At 39.6% G+C, this 22,810-nt stretch overlaps 1 protein-coding gene across 2 annotated transcripts in view; it reads left to right on the forward strand.

Annotated features, from left to right (window-relative positions):
* The window catches only part of LOC148017964 (protein IQ-DOMAIN 5-like), a 52,680-nt gene extending 47,882 nt beyond the window's left edge, over nucleotides 1–4,798 (forward strand). For both annotated transcript variants that reach the window (XM_087661210.1, XM_087661209.1), the window contains exon 6: nucleotides 4,128–4,798. In XM_087661210.1, the coding sequence (XP_087517336.1) occupies nucleotides 4,128–4,634 (507 nt within the window). In that variant the 3' untranslated portion in view covers nucleotides 4,635–4,798. The remainder of the gene's footprint in view (nucleotides 1–4,127) is intronic.
* The last annotated feature ends 18,012 nt before the right edge of the window (nucleotides 4,799–22,810 follow it).

Consider the following 22,810-nt stretch of genomic DNA (forward strand, 5'->3'; position numbering starts at 1 on the left):
GATGTGTCTCTGTGATCACTGTACAAGCACGTGCCTCCACTAATGCCGCTCTAAAGAAGTGAATGAGAAGGCCCATGGTGGACCCCTTGCAATCACTCATACGTAACACCCTATAAAAGGGAGTCATGACAATGACAACGGCACGGACTTTTTGCCAAAACTGCTCATTAAGGCACAAGCATTGCATGGCTTTGGCCTCCTCTGTCTTATGCTCATGCCACTTGTTCCATAGAGTGGACATCACTGTTTGGCGCAAGGCGGACCGCACCTCATAAAGGCGCTCTAGCAATAACCACATGTAAGCAAAGCAAGTTGAAGAAGGCTTCTTCAACTCCAGTGTGCTATGCTTACGATACATCGCAAGCACCTTTACCTTTACTATGAAGAATGTGACAATTGATGTAGCTTTGTGGACCACCCTCTTCACCCACTTGAGCTTCCCAATGTTCTCCATGAGCAAGTCCAAACAATGACTTGCATATGGAGTCCACAGAATCATAGGGAACTCGGACTCGAGCAAATGGCCCATACGCCCACAATTCGATGCATTGTCGGTAACAACTTGCACCACATTTTGAGGGACCCATCTACAACCACAATTTACAAATTACAAGTAAGTATACTTATTACTTAATACTAACAATACTTGAAAATTGGAGGTTAGAGAGAGAGAGTCTAGAGAGAGTTAAAACTTGAGCCTTGCAGCTTGGGGGGAAAGAGAGAATCGAGATAGATCATAGATACTAGAATGAAAGAAAGTGAAACAAATTTAAACGGAAAATTGCAATGTATATCTCAATGATAGCTTTTCGAATGTGGCGGTAGATGAATGCGCCTATCATTTTTCTCCCCCTCTTGTTGGTATCTACGGCCCGCAAAAAGTAAGTGCTGAGTGGACATGAGACGAGTATATTGATGATGTCATGTTTCTTACGATCACTCCATTTGTTGGTGAGAATGGAGCAACCATATTTTATCCATGCGGCCCAAATAGGATCAAGGGCTCTATCAATCCTCTCCTTTTCATTAATCTTTTTCGTCCTCATGCCATTGTATGCAACACCGGTCCATCCTTCACATGGATCCACATTGGCAATGGCTTTTATCATCTTCTTCCATTTCTCTTGCTTTAGAACATTGAAGGCAAGATTGTCCTTAATCACCGTGCGTGCAATTTCAATGTCCACAAGTCGTTGCCTTTCTCTAAGAAAGGCAACTGATCCACGCACATGGCCGGAAGCTTGAGAGAGAGAGGATTGTCTCTTCGGCACCGCACGAGCCTCCACTCTTTGTCTTTTACTGGAGCCGGATGCGGATGTGGAGCTCCCACCACCAATGGTAGAGGCCTCTCCCGCATTGGTTGAAGATACGCCCACATTGGATGCTTCCTCGTTAGTAGGCATAGGAGTTGGTGTCGATAAGCCACTTTCTCCTCCTCTTGTGGATCCTCCTCTCATCTTGGCGAGAATCTCCTCCGCAATGTTTTGAGGGATCTGCAACTTGCCCCCCCTCTTGGAAAGATGTTGGAGAAGTCGAGTTGCACCACTTGTGTAGAGCTTCCCGCAATACTTGCTTGTCCAATGGTGGGAGTTGGACTTCTTTGTGACCCTCTCCACATGGATCGCATGCAAATTGAAGGCAACATACTTCTCACGAGTCATGGTTCCGATGACGGATAAAGAAGCCCGAGAGAGAGAGAGAGAGAGAGAGAGAGAGAGAGAGAGAGAGAGAGAGAGTTTTACGGAAAAAAATAGAGAGAGAGAGAGAGAGTCTCGACTCTTGAAACTTGAAAGTTGAGTCTTGAAAGTTGAAAGGGAGGGAGACTCGAGAGGCCCGAGGGTTGGGGTAAAGTTGAAAGAGCAAGAGCGAGAGAGAGGGGATGGGAGATGAGAATGGCAAATGCTTTGATAGGGTGCGGGATAGAGGGGATGGGAGATGAGATTTGAGAATGGCAAATGCTTCAATAGGGTGCGGGAAAGAGGGTATGGGAGGTGAGATTTGAGAATGACAAATCACAAGTCTATTCAAGAATCAAGATCCAAGAGAGGAAGATGAGAATTGTAAGTGCTTGCTAAATTGGTGTGGAAGCATGAAGGAGAGGAGCACCTTTTATAGATGAGAGAAGGGTCAAAGTTCAAATAGTCAAAGAGGGGTCAATGGTCAAAGAGAGGGCTGCCAGCTAGAAGGAATCCAAAGAGGGCTGGGGAGGGGAGTGCATGGCTGGAAAAGGGGGTGGGATGAGGTATCCAAGGCTTCTCACCCCCCAGAAAGTGCCACGCAGCCAGGCGGAGTAAAAGCAGGGATGTAGAAAATGCGTGACGTGGGATGCAAGATGCCCAGGCAAGGTGACTGAAATAGGCCTGTTTTAATGTACGAATTCATATGGATACGTACCGTACGGTACCATACGAATCTGTCCGTATGACGTACGAAGGCAACTATGTTTTTAGGGTACATTGTGTTGAGGAATGGGATAGCCACTGACTCCTTGAAAGTTAGAGTAATTATAGACCTTTCCCCTCTGACCAACTTCAAGGGAGTTCAATGCTTCTTAGGTCACACATGTAAAGGTGCCTTGAAACAATTATTCCTTAGTGATGAGTTCCCCTCATTAGCATTGGTGGACACACCACAAGTATATTGTGTGTGTGTGTCTCTCTCTCTCTCTTTCTTTTTTTTTTCGTAAAAGTCTGTCTGTCTGTCTCTCTCTCTCTCTCTCTCTCTCTCTCTCTCTCAAACCTTCATTTCTATTATTTGTATGATCATTCATGTATAATGTATCCACTTCCATCTAAGTACTCGTAAGTTGTAGTGCATGTTGCACATGTGGCATACGCCATAGAGGTTTAGGCATGTTGCCCTCAAGTATTCACCTTATATACTCTAATAGCATTGTTGTTTAGACTTTAAACATTTGTTCTATCATCTCTAGTTCAAAATAATCAAGTTAAAATATTTTTTTAATTGTATTGTACCTTATAAAATCTTAAGGTTCCATTTCATACCATATTTTATCATACCATATGGTATCATACCTTTCGTACATGACAGCTCTGGTTAGGACTACCAAGGTCTCTTATATTATAGCTATCACATTTGACAAGTGCATTAACCATAACATACATACGGCCCGAGTTATCTATATACAAGAGGCAAAATTCAAGCATCTTGCATGAGATTGTAATTATCATGCAAAACTAACTCTCAATTCTTTGCTGCAAAAGGCCTATCTTGTGTTTCTAGGGAACCAATACACAAACACATGGGGCGTACCTCTCATTCACTTGATGATAAGAAAAAAACCTCAGTAGCTGGTAACTTCAGTTCAATAAACTTCTTCGTCTCTTGATTACATCATCTTCTCCTTATTTGATCTCTTGCTTACTCATCTCACAATGACTCAATAAGTGCCTATTATAAGCTATAGCTTCCTCTATGGCTCTCAAAAGCCCTCATTTTTACACAGCCTAGGGACTCATATCACTAAGGCAAATATGAGCTAATATGAGCTTTCTTAGTCAACAAGTCAAAAATCCACAAATGCCATAAAATCATGCAGTGTGTACTTATCCATGCGGTTTGTTGTCCAAGTAATCTCATAAATTCATCACCAACCCATGTCATGTTGTCACATAAGTCCTCTCCACAAAGTTTCATGCTGCTACGTAGGCCACGTGCTCAAGTTCAAAAAGCATTGCACTGAAAGAAAACAAATAAATTCACTCCTGAACTTTGTTAAATGCACCATGTTCTTCTTTCCTCATGTTTGTGGCTTTGTATTAATGACATCACTTCCTTCTTAGCTCATTTCTGGTCTTGAAAAAATGCTTACTGTTATTTCCTTTAGAAGTGCATGCTGATATAATGGAGGATTTCCTCGAGTGCAGATTTGATACTTTTTCTGAATTTATAGACATCAGTTATTTAGGATCACTGCTACAAATTCCTGGAGTTTTTTTTTCTAGCACAATCACAACTGTCTCAGGATGAAGGCTATAGGACAATAATTGACGTATAGCAAAGTTGGTGGAATTGAACAGGAGTGCCATTACAAATAATAGAATAGAGAAGAGAGATTGAGAGAAAAATAGAGGAAGGTTTTTCACATGCAAGTGAAATTGTTTCAGTGGAGAGCTCATGCGAAGGTGACATCGGAAACCTTGTTTGACTATGGACTTGACAATTCTTCGTGGAGCTGGATTTGGCTTGATCGCTGGATAAGTGGGCGGCCAGGAGAATTTCATGCTTTGCATTATGATTCCAATCAACCTGCAGAGTCTGTGACTTCAGAGGAGGATGGAGGTAAAAACAGGACAAGGAAACCAGCTTTAGACATGCAGACAATGGAGAAGTCCAGAGTATCTCTTGATTCTTCAAAGCCAAGGTTAGAGGAGCCAGATGGGAATGAGAAATCAAGCAGCATATTGAATAGGAGACGGTCTTTGAGCAACCCAAAACAGCGACCCAGTAAGGATGTAAACAGAAGGCATTCTCTACCCAATCCAGTCAGGAAGCCTGCAAATGCCCAAAATTCGTCCCCATTGCACGCAGCTCAATCAGCTGCATCAGTGATGGAATCAGAACAGAATAAACAGCAAAAGGTATCGGGAAAGCTGGATGATCAGCTGTTATAGTATGAACCTCATTAAATTTTAGATCCAGAATAACTTGTAGATGATTGTTCGTACACTGTGTGATGGTACCTTGAGTAGAGTTTTTCTTTCGGACTGGATGGTTTACTCTCTGAAAGGTCCCAGTCCTGGCCTTTCATAAATGAGATCACTTTCTGACTTGGCTACTTCTGTTTTCTGTAGACTTCTGTATCATGATAAATTAATATTCATTCTTATATCTGTTCAGAAAACTCTGGCATACATTGCTTGGTCATATCATTGTGTTAGGACAAGTATTGAGTGCTAGGCAGTGGAGCACAGACAGTTCTGGTCGCAAACATCTGAAGCATATCTGCCGCATTGTACACATAGTCGGTTCAGTCGAGATGATGAAATGGGGCTGTTCTCAGAAAACAGATGCCAATCTGCCTGAAATCAGGCTCATCTGCAAGGTTTGCTGTAACATAATGTTGCTTCAAAAGATCTCGAACACCATCATTTCAAAATTTATTTACAGTAACGAACAAAATATGTACCGCAAGAATTATGAAGTGAATAGAACATGTACCATAATCTCTCTTGAGTGAACAAGTGAATAACGAGTGTCCCCTAGTAATCAGATTAATATGGAAATAACTCAATCTCAAGTTCCATTTGCATGTCACACAACTGATAAATTGTATAGAATTCACTTATATGTAGAGCATTTCGTTAAGTCGCAAACTGATTTTCGGTGTAATACTATTATGACGAGTAGTGTCCATTTTGGTGACAAGTCAAGTGGAACCATAGTCTCTTTTCAATATTGTACATTGTACATGGTACCTTCACCACCACCATCAGAATAGACCCTTGACCTTGGGCTTTCCACACCATCTCACCACAACTTGAGCTAGTGGGTCTTGGCATTCATTTATTTACTTATACAAGGGTATTGAAAATTTTATTTTGAAACATGTGCTTATCGGGGCACTTACTCGTGCTAAAGAGATACCAACACTATAGGTATGTGTGGATCTACAGTATGAGATAGAATAGACTGGCTAATGCCTTTTAATGATGGTTTTCTCTGAGGCTGTTTGTAGTGTTTGAGAATTTAGACCAAAATAATATGCATTACTTGGTTTGGATAATGTTAGTTAGCATTGCCTGCAGTTAGGGAAGTGCCTAGTAAAAGGTGCCTAGCTGGGCCTTCCATTGAGCCTTGATCGCAGTCACATGCGTGTTTGCCATTGAGCTTACTATCATTTGTCGTCTTAAATGCATAAAATAGACACGAGTAATCGCTAATATCATCACCAATGGCTGTAAATACCAGCCAGTTGGGGAATGGAAGTTTGTGCTCCTGCATGCTGTTTTGCCTGTCCTTTCATGCTTACCCGGCACAACCGACAGCTGAGTTTCATGATGTGGTGGCAAGATCCGAGCTCTTCTGGCTGTTGAATACAAGCACAGAGCATGGGTTCTCTACTCGGACCTGGCATCCCACAGACTTTCATAAGTGGGTTGATGGTGGGCGGCTTGGTTTGCTGATGATAATAGACATGTACCGTGTTGAAGCTATGGGCTTGGGGAGCTAGCTACTACAATGATCATGTTGTGTAATTTTTGGGCAGCAGCATTTTACCCTGCTGAAAATGCAGATCATTAGAGTGCCGATCATGGCAAATCGTGTGGAATGAGAGAGAGCTTAGGCAGCAGAAGCCTGAATGTGATGATATGCAACAGCTTGGAAGTCTAGGCTGTACAGCTGATGAAGTTGCCCCTGATGTGGCCGACTGCACAACCAAGCCCTTTGCTCCCTGATTTCCGCTCCTCTGCACTTGGAATCCCAACCTAGATAGACACATTAAGAGGTTTGCTGTAGCCCATAATCATGCCAGGCTCAAATTAACTATGAGCATATGTTCAAACACTCTTGTGAAGTAGGCAAACCCAACATTTCCTTTTCAAGAAAACCGCATTTGCAAAGTTTGCTCCAAGCATTTAAAGGGTGCATCATAAGCACCTTACAAATCAACTAAAGAACCAATAAAAGACCAAACACATCGAGCATAAAGACTTCTTCACTATTTTGAATGCACCATATTTTACTAACAAAACAATTATTGTTCACAAGAAAGCCCTTGGAAACAAAAGAAGCATAGTTAATCAAATCAAATCCCAAACTTTCAACAACAATCAAACCCCTCAAAAAAAGGCCATTGCCTATGTGCACTAGTGCACCCTTGTTCCATAAGGAGTGAATTGACTCTCAAATATTTTGGTCTTGGCTTTTTAGATACGATTGGAGTTAGTGAGATTGGTGGTCTAGTAAATGGGTATGTTGATCCCTTGAACTTCGTGTTTGATAAACATGGGATGATGCATGGCAATATATCTTATGCTAGTAGCCTTGGCATGATTATTGTGCATTAATGGCAAAAAGAGTGGAAACATATTCTAAGAAATAAGTAACTTATCTAAAAGTTGAAAAGAATGTTCCATTATATTTGTTCTACTTAAACAATGTGTACTTTCCATAATGCTACATGAGAGAGAGAGAGAGAGAGAGAGAGAGAGAGAGAGAGAGAGGTGAAACAATTTAGTAACATATGCAAAAGACTGAAATGGCCTATGATACTATATGTTACGACCATTTGTACAATAATACAATTGTCTATACATAAATGATAAGGGAAAGGAAATCTATATGTTGATAGTGAAAAATCTAGTTGATACTATAATATGTGGAGATATCCAACTATTCAAACACAACATCAAGCTCAAAAATACATGAAGTGGATCAAAAAAGACCATGAGGATACATATGTATCATCTCAAGAAATCCCTCGTCTTTCATCGTGGGATAGTGTCAATCTCATCTTATGTAGAAAAGGACATGGGGACCCTAGCTTTGGTTCAAGCACTAATTTGATCCTATGCATGCATGTGTCATCGAGATGTAGCTATTAGGATCTAGCATGCTTGGATTGGCTAAGGTGAACTACTCAATTGTTAATATCCTTGATGTAATGTAGTCTCAATGTAGTCCATGTCTCGATAGCAATCTAAACCCATCTTTGAATAGACAATGGAAGCACACTTGAATCTCATAGTAATCAAACAAAGGCAAATCTAGGCATTAGGAAAAAAATGAACTCACAAATGGGCCTTTTAGCCTTCCCCTCTCTCCTCCTTAAAACAAGGGAAAGTGGAGAGAAGAATAGTAAAATAATCCCCTTCACTCTTTACTATTGCAATCTCGTTTTGTATTTTTATATTATCTACAAAGGATTTGCTCAGATTCCTTCTATCTCCTTATTCAATAATACTTTTAAACTAAATTTTATACTAAAAAAGAAGTCAGTTACAGGAGGGTGGTGCTTGGTTTTCTGTGTAAAATGACTAGTAGATCGAAGTGATTATTTTTAAAGCAAAAATAAGAAAAAATAAATTTCGAGCATTCATTTTAGGATATTTTGGGGATTTTTTATATTCTTGCTTATGGTCAACAAACAAATATGTTGGTCAAATTTCTCGTTTTAAAAAACCCCATTTAGAGGTAAAAGTGATTTTTAAAAAATGTGAAAATTTAGGGCATTCCTTTACTCTAAGATTTTCTTCTACATTTCACTACTCTCTCATAGCTCTATTGTGAGCTTTTCTCTGTGCTATTCTACGTACATTGTCCTCTCCTACTAACCATCAATGTATTTGTGTTCTCCCTTTACACTCCTACGTACATTGTCCTCTCCTACTAACCATCAATGTATTTGTGTTCTCCCTTTACACTCAACTATTCAATTTTCCTTGATATCCATGTATCCTTCTATCCTACATTTAACCATGAGCTATCTACTTTACTTTGATATGTTTGTATGTTTGTTTCTGCCTCTCTAGTCTACCTCCATAGATATCAAAGCCCCTATTTCTATTAACCTATCTATGCGTTTATTTGTACTTCTCTGATTTGCCTCCATAGAATCAAGCACCCTGATGCCATTAATATATGTATATATCTATTTGTGCTTTTTTAGTCTACCTCCATAGACATTAAATCCCTATTTTCGTTAACATATGTGTATGTTTATTACTATGTGTTTACATGTGCCTCTTTAGTCTACCTTCATTGACTCTACTATATTTTCATTAACATCTTTGTGTGTCTATCTATGCCTTTTTAGTTTACCTCCATTAACATTTACCCAATTGATCCCCTAATCAATAAATCTTCATTTTTATCAAGAATTAGAAACTTGGTGAAATATGTGTGAGGGTGAAAATTGATAGCTTGGTTGTACTAGGTGCTGCAATGATTAAGCTAAAGCATGTGTTCATAACTTACAAAGTAACGGTAAAAAGTTGTCATGATGTCATCACGACACATTATCTAGAAAATACAAAGGCTAATAAGAGAAGTGAAGCAAATTGAATGAATATTAGGATTTCTATCTTATTCATTGAGTTTCCAATCTCTTACTATGTAGGAAAGATGGCTGGGAAAAAGGTAATGGTAAAGAATCTTCCTCGCAAAGCCTCTTATCATCTTCAACTTAGTGGGGCATCTACTAGCTTAGATGCCATCTTTGACAACAACACTTCATAGCCTTCTAATGGACCATCCTCTTCTCAACCTAACCTAGCTTCCTCAAGTTGCTCCCTCCGAGAGGGGACCTCCTCAACATCCCCACAAGAAGCATAAATGGAGGCCAAGTACATTGGCCTTGAGATAGATAAAAAAGTACCAACTCTCTTTTGATCTAATCATTTCAGACACTTGTTTCTCAAAACTTGTTCATGAGATTATGCAAGACATGTACCAAACGCAAAACAAGAGGTGCTTTCTATCACAAGGTAAAGATAAACCCAATTGCTTCACCAAAGAATCTCTTCACACTCTATAGGGTGATGTAGATGCTTTTTTTTGGTAGACTAGATTGACTAATGCTCAATATTGTGCAAGACATGCTAAATGCATTCTGCTACCCCCAAAGACTTTCAACTTCTAAGGAATCTCTAGGTAGTGAAGGATGCATTCATTCTAATGGAATGAATATTATTTGTAACATTATGTTTTTGGACAAGTGTTTTCTACATGCCTAGAACACAAGACTTTGTGTGAGATTGAAAACTATTATACTAGCTTTGAAGTATGAACATAGTTTTGAATCTTCACTCTCAACTTAAATGTGAGTCTTCTTATCGTATTTTGGCTAAAAAAGTACTTTTTTTTTGTTTTCAATCTTCACTCTCAACATAAATATTAGTCTTCTTATTTTATTTTGGCTATAAAAGTATACATTATTATTATTATTATAAATATTACCATGAAAAATATGTCCAAACTTGCCGGGTCTTGTTGCACACTTTACTCTCGAGACCTTCATAGTCTATACAGGGATCCATCTACATTTTTCATTAGGATAATTTTAAAAATACCTACCTATATCAGAATGCGATGAAACTTAATGTGCACTCGTTAGGTGCCCAAGAGCACACAAAAAAAATTAATGTAAAAAAAAGCAAGGAAGTCCCTAGAACACAATATTAGTGAGTTTGGGAATCTCCCAATTCCCATTTTTTGAATACTAAAAAGGTGGCACCCGGATAACATACCCATAAGTTTCTCAAAAACATATGATGTAACTATCATTGGAAAGCACTTGAAAAATGGAATCTATTGAGCTATAGAACGCTCGATTTGGAGTTATAGTGTTCAAGTTATAACAAATCCAAAGATTTGACCACGTGTCCCAAACTTATGGAAAATTCCCATATTCCCCAATATGGTGTTCTAGTTCCAAGTCTGGCATTTGGGGCCACTTTCTAACATTCTTAAAGAGTTAAAAGTTCAATCTTCTTCTCATTTTCATGTATCACTTTTAGTCTTTCCTCCTCAGCTCCATTTTTCTCTCCCCAGGCTTGCATGGTGCGCACCACGCAAACTACTTATCGTAACGTCAAGACTATGTGAGAGGGTGAGAGGATCGAAGCTCAGCTGAGAGTGTCATAGAAAATGGGGAGAGTGAAGCACAACACCCAATGCAATAGATTGAAAGGGTACAACCCTTAAACCTTAGGGTTGTTGTAGGGGGTGTTCACACCCGAACATTTTAAGTGCCCGTAAGTGTGTGACATAAGCATATACCAAAGAAGACAATAAGTTTGGGGGAAAAAACCTCTCGTACTAAGAGTAAAAAGTGCACCAGTGTCCTATTGATCACTATCACTCCTTTGTGAGCATAGGCATGAGTGAAACCTAACAAACTCCCTTGGAGTAAAGAGTGATAAAAGATACAAGGATCATTCACCACCAAAGGAGATCAAATTTAAAGCATTGCGAAATGCTTCAAATTTGTCACGAGGAAGGGCTTTGGTGAAGTTGTTTTCCACATTACTAGTGGTTGGATAATAGACAAGGCTGATATCACTTGCATGTAGCCTCTCTTTGACAAAGTGATAATGTATCTCAATGTGTTTTGTGTATGCATGAAACATTGGGTTCTGTGCCACTGCAATGGCACTCTAACTATTAGTGAACAAAGGTGTAAGCTCCATAACAGATACATCCAGATTGGTTGGTAAGCGCTTAATCCATACACATTCAACTGTGGTAGTGAAAGCTGCCTTGTATTCAGCTTCACATGACGATGTGGCAACCGTGGATTGTTTCTTGCTAAGCCAAGATATGCAAGATGAGCCAAGAAAGAAACAATTGCGACTAGTAGAGTGACGTGAATCATAATCACCAACCCAATCAAAATCGATGTAAGAATGTAAATGCAGTGGTCCCCCCTTGGCATAAAGCAATCCAAGAGATCTAGTACCTTGCAAGTAACGAAAGACACTTAATAGCATGCCAATGTGACATGCGTGGTTGATGCATATATCTGCTCAGGGCTGAAACATCAAACTATATCCCTAGCCTAGTGTTGGAATGTTTCACCAATTCTTCCAAGATATATAACCTTGTCTCCAACAATAAGAAGAAGATATGACAAAGGAAGCAACTAAGCGTCATAAAAAGTATTGACGAATTTTCGCATTTTTCTTTTGATTTACAAGATGGAAATCTAAAAGAAGTACATAGAAGGGTTTAATTTAAAAGGATTTTTTTATTGTTTCTTGAAATTCTTAAGAAATAGGTCTTTAATTCGGTAAATCAACGAAGAAAAAGAATTGGATTGAAGGGATTAGGGTCATATTGGACTATTTCAAAGATGAATAAACATATTCCTTTGCAGAGACAGGATTTGAACACGTGACCTCAAGGTTATGAGCCTTGTGAGCTACCAGGTTGCTCTACCCCGCATGGCTAACCCCCTTTTTAGGTAAATAAGGCATCCAACTATTGGAGCATATGTGTGTATATCAAACAAATCATTGTCATCATGTAATGTCAGCTTTAGACAAGGTTCCATTGGCATACAGACTGGCTTGCAATCTTGTAAGCCAAACCTCTCAAGAAGTTTACCAATGTATCTTGACTGTGATAAACCAATACCTCTAGCATCATGTATGAACTGAATGCCCAAGTAATAATGCAAAGAACCCAAGTTTGACATCTCAAAAGTTTGCTGCAAATTTTGTTTAAATGCTGAAATTTGATTAGCATGTGTTCCTTGTAAGCAAAAGGTCATCAACATATAGACAAATGATCAGCATGGATCCCCTCTATTTACATACATAAAGGGTAGACTCAAATGAGCTGTTTATAAACCCTTGGCTAAGTAAAAAGGCATCAATCTTTGCATACCAAGCTCAAGGATCTTGTTTCAGGCCATATAAAGCTTTTTTGAGCTTGCAAACCAAGTGTTCGGATCCCTCAACTACAAAACCAATGGGCTGATGTACATATACTTCTTCATGAAGTTTCCCATGTAAAAATGTAGTTTTAATATCTAACTGATGCACAATCCATCTATAATGGGCAGTCAAAGCAACCATAGACATGATGGTAGTCATTCGGGAGGTAGGAGCAAATATCTCCTCATAGTCAATTCCTTTCTTCTGTGCATAGCCCTCAGCTACAAGCCTTGCCTTAAATTTGTCAATGGATCCATGTGCATTTCATTTCAGCTTGTAGACCCATTTTGTTCCAATGGCTTTCTTTCCAAAGGGCAAAGTCACTAAATTCCATGTTTGATTCTTAATGATATAATTAGATTTAGCTTGCATTCCTGCCAACCAATGCACACTTTGTTGTGCATCCTCAAAACATTCAAGTTCCTCATCATCAATTGTACTTGTTGCCATAACAAACTCCATGGTATGTGCAATATCATTTATATGAGCTTGCCTTCTAGTATGACCATCCATGGGTGCATCGATATGACTATCTTTCATAGTTTGTAAATACCATCTAGGCATTTGTCTTGCCTCTTGAATGTACACAAGCTCTTGTTGAATTTTAGTTTCAACACTTTGTTGAATATTCAGATAAGCCAATGGTAGACTTTCTATATTTTTCGATGGAGCAGCTAGTTGAACATTAAGTTCACTTGTTGAAACTCCAGCTGAATCACCAAATGCAATGGGCAGTAGCTCTTCAAATACATCACAGGCAACCTGATGTGTGTCAAAACCAGAAAGGGAAAATTTTGATTTTTCATCAAATAGTACATCCCTACTACTGACAAACACCTTTGTAGAGATAGGATCATAGAGTCTATAGCCTTTGCTCTCACTACTATATCCCACAAAAATGCATTTGATAGCCTTGTTATACAACTTTTTTATGAGTACTTAGGGAATGTGTGCATATGCAAGACACCCAAAGGTACACAAGTGCCCAACAGAAGGCTGTTCTAGGGCTCAAAAGGTGTAAGTTTCTTTAATGCTTTGGTGGGGCATCTGTTCAAAACATGGCAAGCATACATAACAACTTCCATCCAAAAACTGTATAGCAAGCTCTTTACTTTTAGCATACATCTGGCCATCTCCATGAGTGACCAATTCTTCCTCTTTGCAACCCCATTCTGCTGTGGAGTATAAGCAGTAGTGAACTGATGAACAATGCCCTTCTGCTTCAAAAAAGAATTCAGCATAGAGGACATATATTCCCCCCCTCGGTTTGAATGGAGAGTCTTTATTTTACAACTATATTGGTTATTAACAAGTGCTACAAAAACCAATAATGCATCATACACTTCTGACTTTTTCACCAAAAGAATAGACCCAACAAAAGTGAGTAAAGTCATCAATAAAAGTCACAAAATAGTAACATCCTCCCAATGACTTTTTCTGCATAGGCCCACATACATATAAATTCACTAACTATAACCTAGCTATGGCTCTAAAAGTAACATCACGGCGAAATAGAAATTGATGCATTTTCCCCAAAATACATCCTTCACACAAGTGCTCATGAGGTTTCTCCAGAAGAGGTAATCCATCTAGCATTTGTGTATGCTTTAAGAGCATCAAGCTACCATAGTTCACATGCCCCATCCGAGCATGCCATAAGTCTACCTATATCATAGCAGGAGTAAGAGTGGATGCCAAGTACACTTGGCTAATCAATTGAAAGGGCAATCAACTCATATAACCCATGCCATAAAGTGCTAGTCAAGACCAAAGTCATGTGCTCTTGATCTCTCACCTTGCATCTGTCATCATCAAAGGTGACCTACAATCCACAACGTGCTAAAGAAGAAATAGAGAGCAGATTCTTCTTTATATGTGGCACAAACAAAGCATCTTGTAAGTAGAGAATAGAACCATCAATGGCTGTGAGAGCACAATCTCCCCAATACCTCAAACATGGTATGATGCATTGTTGACACACTGTACAGACTTGTCAACTGGAGCTGCACCAATAGAAGCAAATAAATCTCTGTGAGATGTGATGTGCTTAGAAGCACCATTGTCAAAAAACCAAGTGCCTACATCCTCGCCTGCATCCTCAGTAGAGCTAATGCTCTATCAACCGAAGAAGAGTCATAACTGCATGTGTAAAAGCAATAGTCCTTGTCTACAACAAAGGGCGAACTCAAAGCAGAGGAAGGAGCGTTAGAAACAGATATCCATGACTCCTTTTTCTTATCCTTGGTGATGCACTTTCTACACTCAGTGATGTAGCGACTTGGCTTGTTGCAATAATGGCATTTGCCCTTTTTAGCTTGCGTGCTACCTTGTTTTTTATTACCCTACAAAGTGCCTAAAGTTTAGAGCTCTGCGAAGCATTCTTTACTTGGCTGCCTTTGCCCTTTTGTCTAGCCATAAAAGCCTGCTTAGAGGCTATGACATGCACACCACTATTTCTTCTTGTTTGGTCCTCCTCTAGAAGCAAACTGACTAATTGAAGAAAGGAAATAGGCTGTGGGGCAATCCTCATGGTGAGGTTTAGGGCCATATGAAAAGCCAAGTATGAAGGAGGTAATGAGTTCAATGTAGTAGATATCAGCTATGCATCTGAATAGTACTCTCATCGATATTCATAAGTTGTTTACACAAGTCCTTAATTTTATTCAAGTGATCCTGCATAGAATCAACCTCATCCATTTTCAATGTTTCAAGCTCTTTCTTTAAGAAAGAGATGTGAGTCTCATTCTTACCAGCAAACTGCTTCAAAGTTAGCCAAGCTTCTCATGAAGAAGCTGTAGACCAAATGTGAGAGATGATGGACTACTGAACTGCCAATGCAATCAACGACAAAGCCTATGCATCCCATGTATTCCATGCTTTTTGAGCTGTTGATCTTTGGGGAAGTGGCTAAAGTTGAGCAAGTTGAACGGACTGAGGTGCCCGTTATCCACATCCTCAAAGAGGTAGGAGTCGCAAGAGCCACAACTCCGGGCCTAACTTTTTCTCCATTGACATAGTCCCAAAGATTTTTCACAAAAAGCACATTCTTCATTATGAAGGACCAAAGTGAGTAATTATTACCATCCAATCTGTCCTCCTTGGATATATAGGTAAATACATCTCCTCTCTGATTTGCCATGATAATCAATACCAAGAGAAGGCAAAAGAGCAATGTCCAAGCTGGAATAACCTAGAAACCTCCAAAAGATCAAGAAATTACAACAAATAGCTTGTTGCAATTAGTACATTGATGTACACTGTCAAAATTGTCCGTAATGCATGTAGTCCAAGGTGCAATAAATGCTCGGCAACACTGTAGAAGCAAAAACCCCAAAATTTCTTGTCCCAAAATGCTAAAAAACAGTTTATTTTAGACTAAAACTGCTCCACATGTACCAATGTTTTCACAAAACCCAAAAGCCCCAAAATTCTTGACTTATTTGCCAAGAAATTTTTGTATAAATTGTGTCCCAAACACATATCAAGATTGCTTGTGCTTGCTCGGGCAAAAGCGCCTTCCGTACAAATGAATTTGGAAGAAAAAAGTAAATTTTATTGGCGAAAATTTATACATGGCATAGGAACCAGTTGCATTGGTGGTGGGCGGTTTGAGCAGGTAGCAGACGTCCTGTCAGATTGGTGGGTGATTGGTGGTCTAGGCATTGAGGCTTCAGGGGCAACAATAGACACAAGTGGGAAGCACTGGCCATAGGCAGGCAAGAGTAGAGACTGTGGGCTACAACAGTAGTGGCGGGTGACGCAGGTCACAGGGGAGCTGCATAGAGATGATAGGTTCAACGGGTGGCTCAAGCACATGTATAGTTAGGTGCATCTGGTGGGGTAGCTAGCATTGGTGCTGGTGCTAGTACAGGCTGTAGGTCGTTGGCTGTTCTAGCTGACAGATACACCTTGAGTGGGTGGCCACCTTTGAGACAGGCTATTGGTTTTACTAAGCAAAGGAAGTACAGTATGAGTTGAACACAGAGAGCGGACTGATATGTACTCTGCTCTTATACCAAATGTGAGAGGGTGAGAGGATCGAGAAGCTCAGTTGAGAGTGCAATAGATAGTGTGGAGAGTGAAGCACGACACCCAATGCAATAGATTGAAAGAGTGTAAGATGAAAGTACAAAGTACAACCCTTAAACCTTAGGGTTGTAGGGGGTGTTCACACTCGAACACAATAAGTGCCCATAAGTGTGTGACATAAGCATATATGAAAGAAGACAATAAGTATGCGGGAGAAAACCTCTCGTAACGAGAGTAAAAAGCGCTAGAGTGTCCTATTGATCACCACCGACACTCCTTTGTGAGTGTAGGTGTGAGTGAAACCCAACAGACTATGCACACTCTCTGCCACCTGGTGCATCAACTATAGCAGGTGCAACATCCTCTGAGACTCCACATAGAACTTTGTAGAAGAAGAAGAGTAGATGGAGACCAAGTACTGTAGCCCTATGAGAGATTAGATAGATACAACATGGGTATAAGCTTCTAATACCCAAGGTACTATTCCAAAAGATTATTTGGGAGATCCTACTATGCAGGCCTTCCAGACATCCACGTAGGCATATCTTATTGATCTCTTTGATGATACATAGTTATGATTGCCATCCATGTGAAGCAAGTCACTATGATTGACAAATATATGAACTTCATTATTCACGTTTGTTAGGGTTAGGAACTCAAACCTCATGTTACTTAGACATGAGGTTTTGCTATGTATCACCATACTGAGCAATCTCAAAGCCTTTGCTTTGTATGGTAATCAATTAGATATGTATTTACATTTATGTCTCCCATATTTGTGTACTTGTCATCTTTATTTTGAGTAATTTTAATTGCTGAGTTTATTTAATTGCCAAGCATAGCCATTAATAATGTGTACTTTAACACATTGTTGAGTTTATTTGATTGCCATGTGTCGCCATTAACAAGATATACATCTAACCATTTTTTGTACTAACACAAATTATATATGGCCACATTTGGTGTAGCCACACATTGTTGTAATAACACATATTATGTATGATATGAATTACATTCTCCCAAGTAAAGCTCATCATTTTCTAGGTTGATGTTGGCTCCTGACATATTGTGACTTCTTGAGAAACTAGGGGGTCGATTTGATTGATCAAGTTGGGTAGAGTTGTGTTCCTAATTGTGCATGTCATTGTTGCTGCCTAAATGGCTTGATGATTCAAGTCTCTTAGTATTCGATGATTGGTGTCCTTGGTCACTATTCAATGTTTGGGGGTCTCTTCCTACTGGTGGGTTTGTTCATCTTATCTTATCTTGTGTGAATTCCTTGTTATTTAAAATGAATCTCAATTTTATGTGCACTCAGATGCTAGTGGGGTGCTCCTTAATGTGCACAGTAAGAAATCAGGCTTTCAGTTTGGTGATGAAATGTGCGAATTCAATCACAATCAATGCAGATCACACTCCCTTTAATCAAATTTGACTAGTGCTAGCTCTTCCATGCAAGTGGCAGCCACTCATAGTGGTCTACTCTAGGTCCTTGCTATATGTTTGAAGCGCAGTCTAAAGGGTAGCGGGTTCAGGTTGTCCATCCGGATCTCTATTGGAGTATGGTCAATGACCATAGTCACTCTTGGATTGTTGGATCTCAACTCTTGAGTCAATCGATTCTATTTCCCCATTCACTTACTTGGGGATCTACTAGGGTGTCCTACAACTAGGGCTTGGCCTCTATAGGGTCTAGTGTGGTCAGAGTTTGTCAGAATTTGATGTTTGATTTTCCCATATGATTTGTAGGTTTTTTTGTATGATTGCCAGAATTGGATGGTCAACTATTTGAATTTTGAGGCCATCTAATTTTGGGCTCATTAGGGTTTGCATGATTGGACGATCTGATTACGTTCGATATTGAAAATCAAATGACTTCAAGGCAATCAAACGATCTAGTTGTGAGAATCGAACGGTCCAAACATGGTGGTGAAAATGGGCACAAACTCGTCGGCATATCACACTCGATGGCTCCTCCTAGTCTATGGCAAGCTCTAGAATCAAACAACAAGGGATCATCAACAATCAAAACAACTCATCTATAGCCTCTGAATGCACTTAGTCACACAAATCAAAGCTTTCCTTGCCTCACTGCTACCTTCTGACAAACCTCTCTCTCTCTTCTCTCTCTCTCTCTCTCTCTCTCTCTCTCTCTCTCTCTCTCTCTCTCTCTCTCTCTCTCTCTCTCTCTCTCTCTCTCTCTCTCTCTCTCTCTCTCTCTCTCTCTCTCTCTCTCTCTCTCTCTCTCTCTCTCTCTCTCTCTCTCAACTTTGAATGTAGAATTGAGCTCCCCTTTGCTCTCCCTACCTCTTAAACCCCTTGTTTTTCAGTCTTCCACTCCTCTTCTTCTCTCTTTCCTCTCTCAATGCATTGAAGCTCCTTTTTCTTCCTATTCTTCCCTCTTTACAACGAATACCCTATTGTTTGTTTCTCTATTTTTCCTTATCTAGATGCATTCAAATCACAAGCAACCGCTTACACTAATCCAACCTACTTACCTAAATCCAAAAAACCAAAAAACCTTACTTGCAAAGGAGATCGAATACCTTTTCAGATCCCTCACTTTCTACCTATCTCAAGCCAGGGAAAACCCTACTTTAATGCTTGATTTAGAGTGTGCAAGTAATCAAAGCTTGAATCCGTTTTTCTTGACAATAGAATCAAAATGTGGGAACTTCTCACTCAACCACCAAGGCCCACAGGTTTCTTATTGCTTCAAGTGTTTCAAGCCGAGTGCAATGGCTTACCTCTCATAATATAGTCATATACACTCTCACACCTACAAGTGTAGTGAGCTTATCTGCATGCTCGATCAAGTTGCCTCCTTACTCAAGCACTCTAGTAGATCCATAATCCAAGATGTAAGCTCAAGAAAGCTTAATTCTTAAGCTCCAAGCTCCATGCTCCATTGCCGTGTGTGAGATAAGAGAATAAGAAGAGAGGAGAAGATGGAGAGCTTCTCCAGCATGGTCCCTCACCCTCACACACTCACTCCCTCGCACTCCCTCTCTCAAGCACAAGCTCAAGCGAGCAAGAACAAGAAGAAGAGGAGAGCTAGTTTTGGCCACACATAAGAATGAGCTTCTTCAATCACTTTTTGCCTTTTATACAAAAACCTAATCCCCTTTGGGCATCGATCCCTTTTTTACATGCCCGGTCGTTTTAGCCTAGGTCCTCTTTTCCCATTTTCTTCCTATTTGCATTGTACCTTCACCCATGCCCATCTCCATTTACAAATTGCCTAAAAGGGAGCCTAGCACAATGCTCTCTTACAAAAAATTGCAATGCATCTTTGCATTTAAAATGTGATTTTCCTATTTGCACTTGTCCTGAACTTTTAAGTTTTTTCTCCTATTTCTTCAATTAGGACACCTTTTTTTGCTTTGTCCTGCATCTTTTTAATTTTCTTTTTGCTTTCTTTGCACTAGGGTTAACACCTAGGAAACCCTAGGGTAGTATACATTGATTTCTCACAATGTAAGTATGCTCAAGAGACATGCACTACATTCAGATAACTCATCTACCCTCTAGGTTGCCACAACCTTGGGGTTGGATTAGGACTTCACAAGCCTACACATGTCTAAGTGCACAACATTCTTCATTAGTCCCTTGTCTTTGTGGCATGAAGCCTAAGTAAGTTTGCTCATGCCAAATCAGATCGCAACATACCTTACCAGAGGGTGATGACCCTCAACTAGAACCTAACGACATTCACCTAAAAAACACATGTTCCTAGAAATTTCACTAGGAGATTGTTAGGGCATAAGACATGAACTACAAGAAAACAATTTGAACATGAGCACATGACTAGGACATGTGGGCTAAGCACCACAATTTGAGCCAAGTAGCTAGGAAAGATGGAGCACACAATCCACCGAAGGAACCAAAAAAGGGACAAATCCACCAAGATGAAACTGGAATAATAATCTAAAAGCTTGACCCCAATGGAAGGGATAACTAGCTCGACCCACGGAAGAGATAACTAAGACCCAAAATGACAGAACATGCCATATAGAAGAATCAAGTAATAAGGACTAGAATTTGAAAGTACATACACTTGCAAGACAAGCTTAGAATTGTACCTTCCACTAACCCCAACACTAACATACCAAAAAGTGTGCATAGAAAAGAAAAAGAGATCAAGCCAAACATCCATAACTCTTTCTGGTGCAAGGATAGTTTGGCTATATGAAAAAAGGTGTTGAACAAGCATAAATAGCCACATGAATAGGGAGCATCAATTGCTTAACCATCTTGAAAAGCTTGCTCAGAATCCCTACTTGGTTTTCATGAGCTGATAGAAATGGACATCATTCAACATCTTGGACTATAGTGTTAAGAGTAGTTGGATGAGAGCAATAATGCCTTATGAAAATTGACAATCTTGGCCCCCTTATTTCAATCGAAAGGATAAAGGGATAAAAAAGAGATAAGCACTAGAAGGCAAGGCTACTCCTAGATGTGGGGGTGGTTGAGTCCTCTCACACCTCTTTCACAAATACATAGCAAGAGAGGTTGTGAGATAAAATTGGTGCCCCATAATCAAGAATGTATGCAGCCATTGCATCATTTGTGCAAATTAGCACCAAGATAAAGGCTACAAGGTCACCCACATGAGGGGCCCACCCCTAATAAGAAACTATGATTGGCCACCCATAAGGCTTTGTCTTGATAGAAATTCAAGAATATGGCTGACCAACCTCAAGATCTCTAAAGAATCCACCTTTTTCACTCTCAAGTATCTTTCCATTGCCAAAATGAGATTAAAAGATGAGATGGCATTGGTGAAATTCCAATGAGACACTCCTCCCCAAGACACTCAAGGGTCCCTTAGAATCCTTAGTAGGCATGCCAAGCTTGGCAATGGTCATGTGACCAAAGGATCTGTGCTAGATAGGCTCATGACATTACAAACTCCAGCTAAGAACATTCTCAACTGTGAATCAAAACCAAGCCATACTACACATGGAGAGAGTAGGCTTGCCTCTTACTCATCAAGATAACATGGATTAATAAGGTTTCACACCCCCACAATGAGCTTAAACTTCAAGAAAAACTTTTGCAATGGCACTATCACAATGCTTCCTTCATATCCTTGGCATAGATAGAAGAATCCAAAAGTAAAGAAGAAAAAGTGCTAGAAGATGAACTAAGAAATTTCATGAGTTCCACACATCCAAATGTAAGATCCTCTAGATAGAAGCATCCAAAAGTAAAGAAGAAAAAGTGCTAGAAGATGAACTATGAAATTTCATGAGTTCCACACATCCAAATGTAAGATCCACTAAATATGAAAGTGCCAAGGATGTAGAACCAAAGTTTATGAACTTACAAGGTATTGCAAATTCTAGGGGAAATTCATAGAAACCACATGTCATGGGATAACTTGTTGAGAATCATGCGTGACGTGTGATGGGGACCTTGCTTTCCAAGAATATGTTGCACAAGTATGAACCTTGACCATTTAGAAAATGCTCAGTCTCTACCCCATGTGACCCATTCCAATTGTGTCAACCTAGAACATTTTAATAACAAAGCTACTAAGAAGGAGCACTCAACACCATGTCTCATGCCACAAGAAAAGAAATATCATATTCAAGAAGAAAAGATCATATTGCACATAACATAAAAACCACCTACTATCAAGCCCATAAAAATCACATACTATTGAGGCTAACCTAAGATAGCACGGGGTACCCCACTAAAAAGAAACCAATGATGTGAGCATGCTAGAACTAGAGAGCATAATACTTTTATTCAAAAGGTTGAAGCTACCAACTTTGACAATGAAGATGAAGAACTTATACCACCTCCTTATCTCAGGGTCAATGTGGTGGTTATCAAAACCAACCATTAGACCACCTCCATTGTGACTAACAATGAGGCCCAACACACCCATGAAAAAAAGGATGAAGCATAGACAAGAGGCTAGGATAGGAGCCAACCCAACAATCTATGGAGTAGCAAACAAGAAAAACCTCTTATCAATTGAAAGAAGACTCTTGAGCATATAATGCAAGATTTGCAACTAGATCAAGCTATTATCAATTTAGAAAAGAAATCGAAGGTGTCTAAGAAGCCATCCCCATAGGTGAAGGAGCTCAAGATGATTGTGGCAACTACGCAATCCCCATCCAACATCCAACTTTAAAGGATTTCTTCTCATCTATAAAAGAAAGGCCATAAAACATGCATGTCCTATTGATCCACTAGTAATGACTCAAGCTCCAAACACTACTAGAAATATATCTTACAAGTGTTGCATATGGGAACTTCATAAGTGTCCCATAAACAATGATACTTGAGTGATATATATGTGATTCTGTTTGGACAAAGAAAGGCCACAAAACCTGCATGTCCTATTGACCCACTAGTAATGA

This window comes from Lygodium microphyllum, chromosome 21 (genome assembly GCF_053477565.2).
Source record: "Lygodium microphyllum isolate KBCC chromosome 21, Lygodium_microphyllum_v1.1.10, whole genome shotgun sequence".
Taxonomy (NCBI): domain Eukaryota; kingdom Viridiplantae; phylum Streptophyta; class Polypodiopsida; order Schizaeales; family Lygodiaceae; genus Lygodium; species Lygodium microphyllum.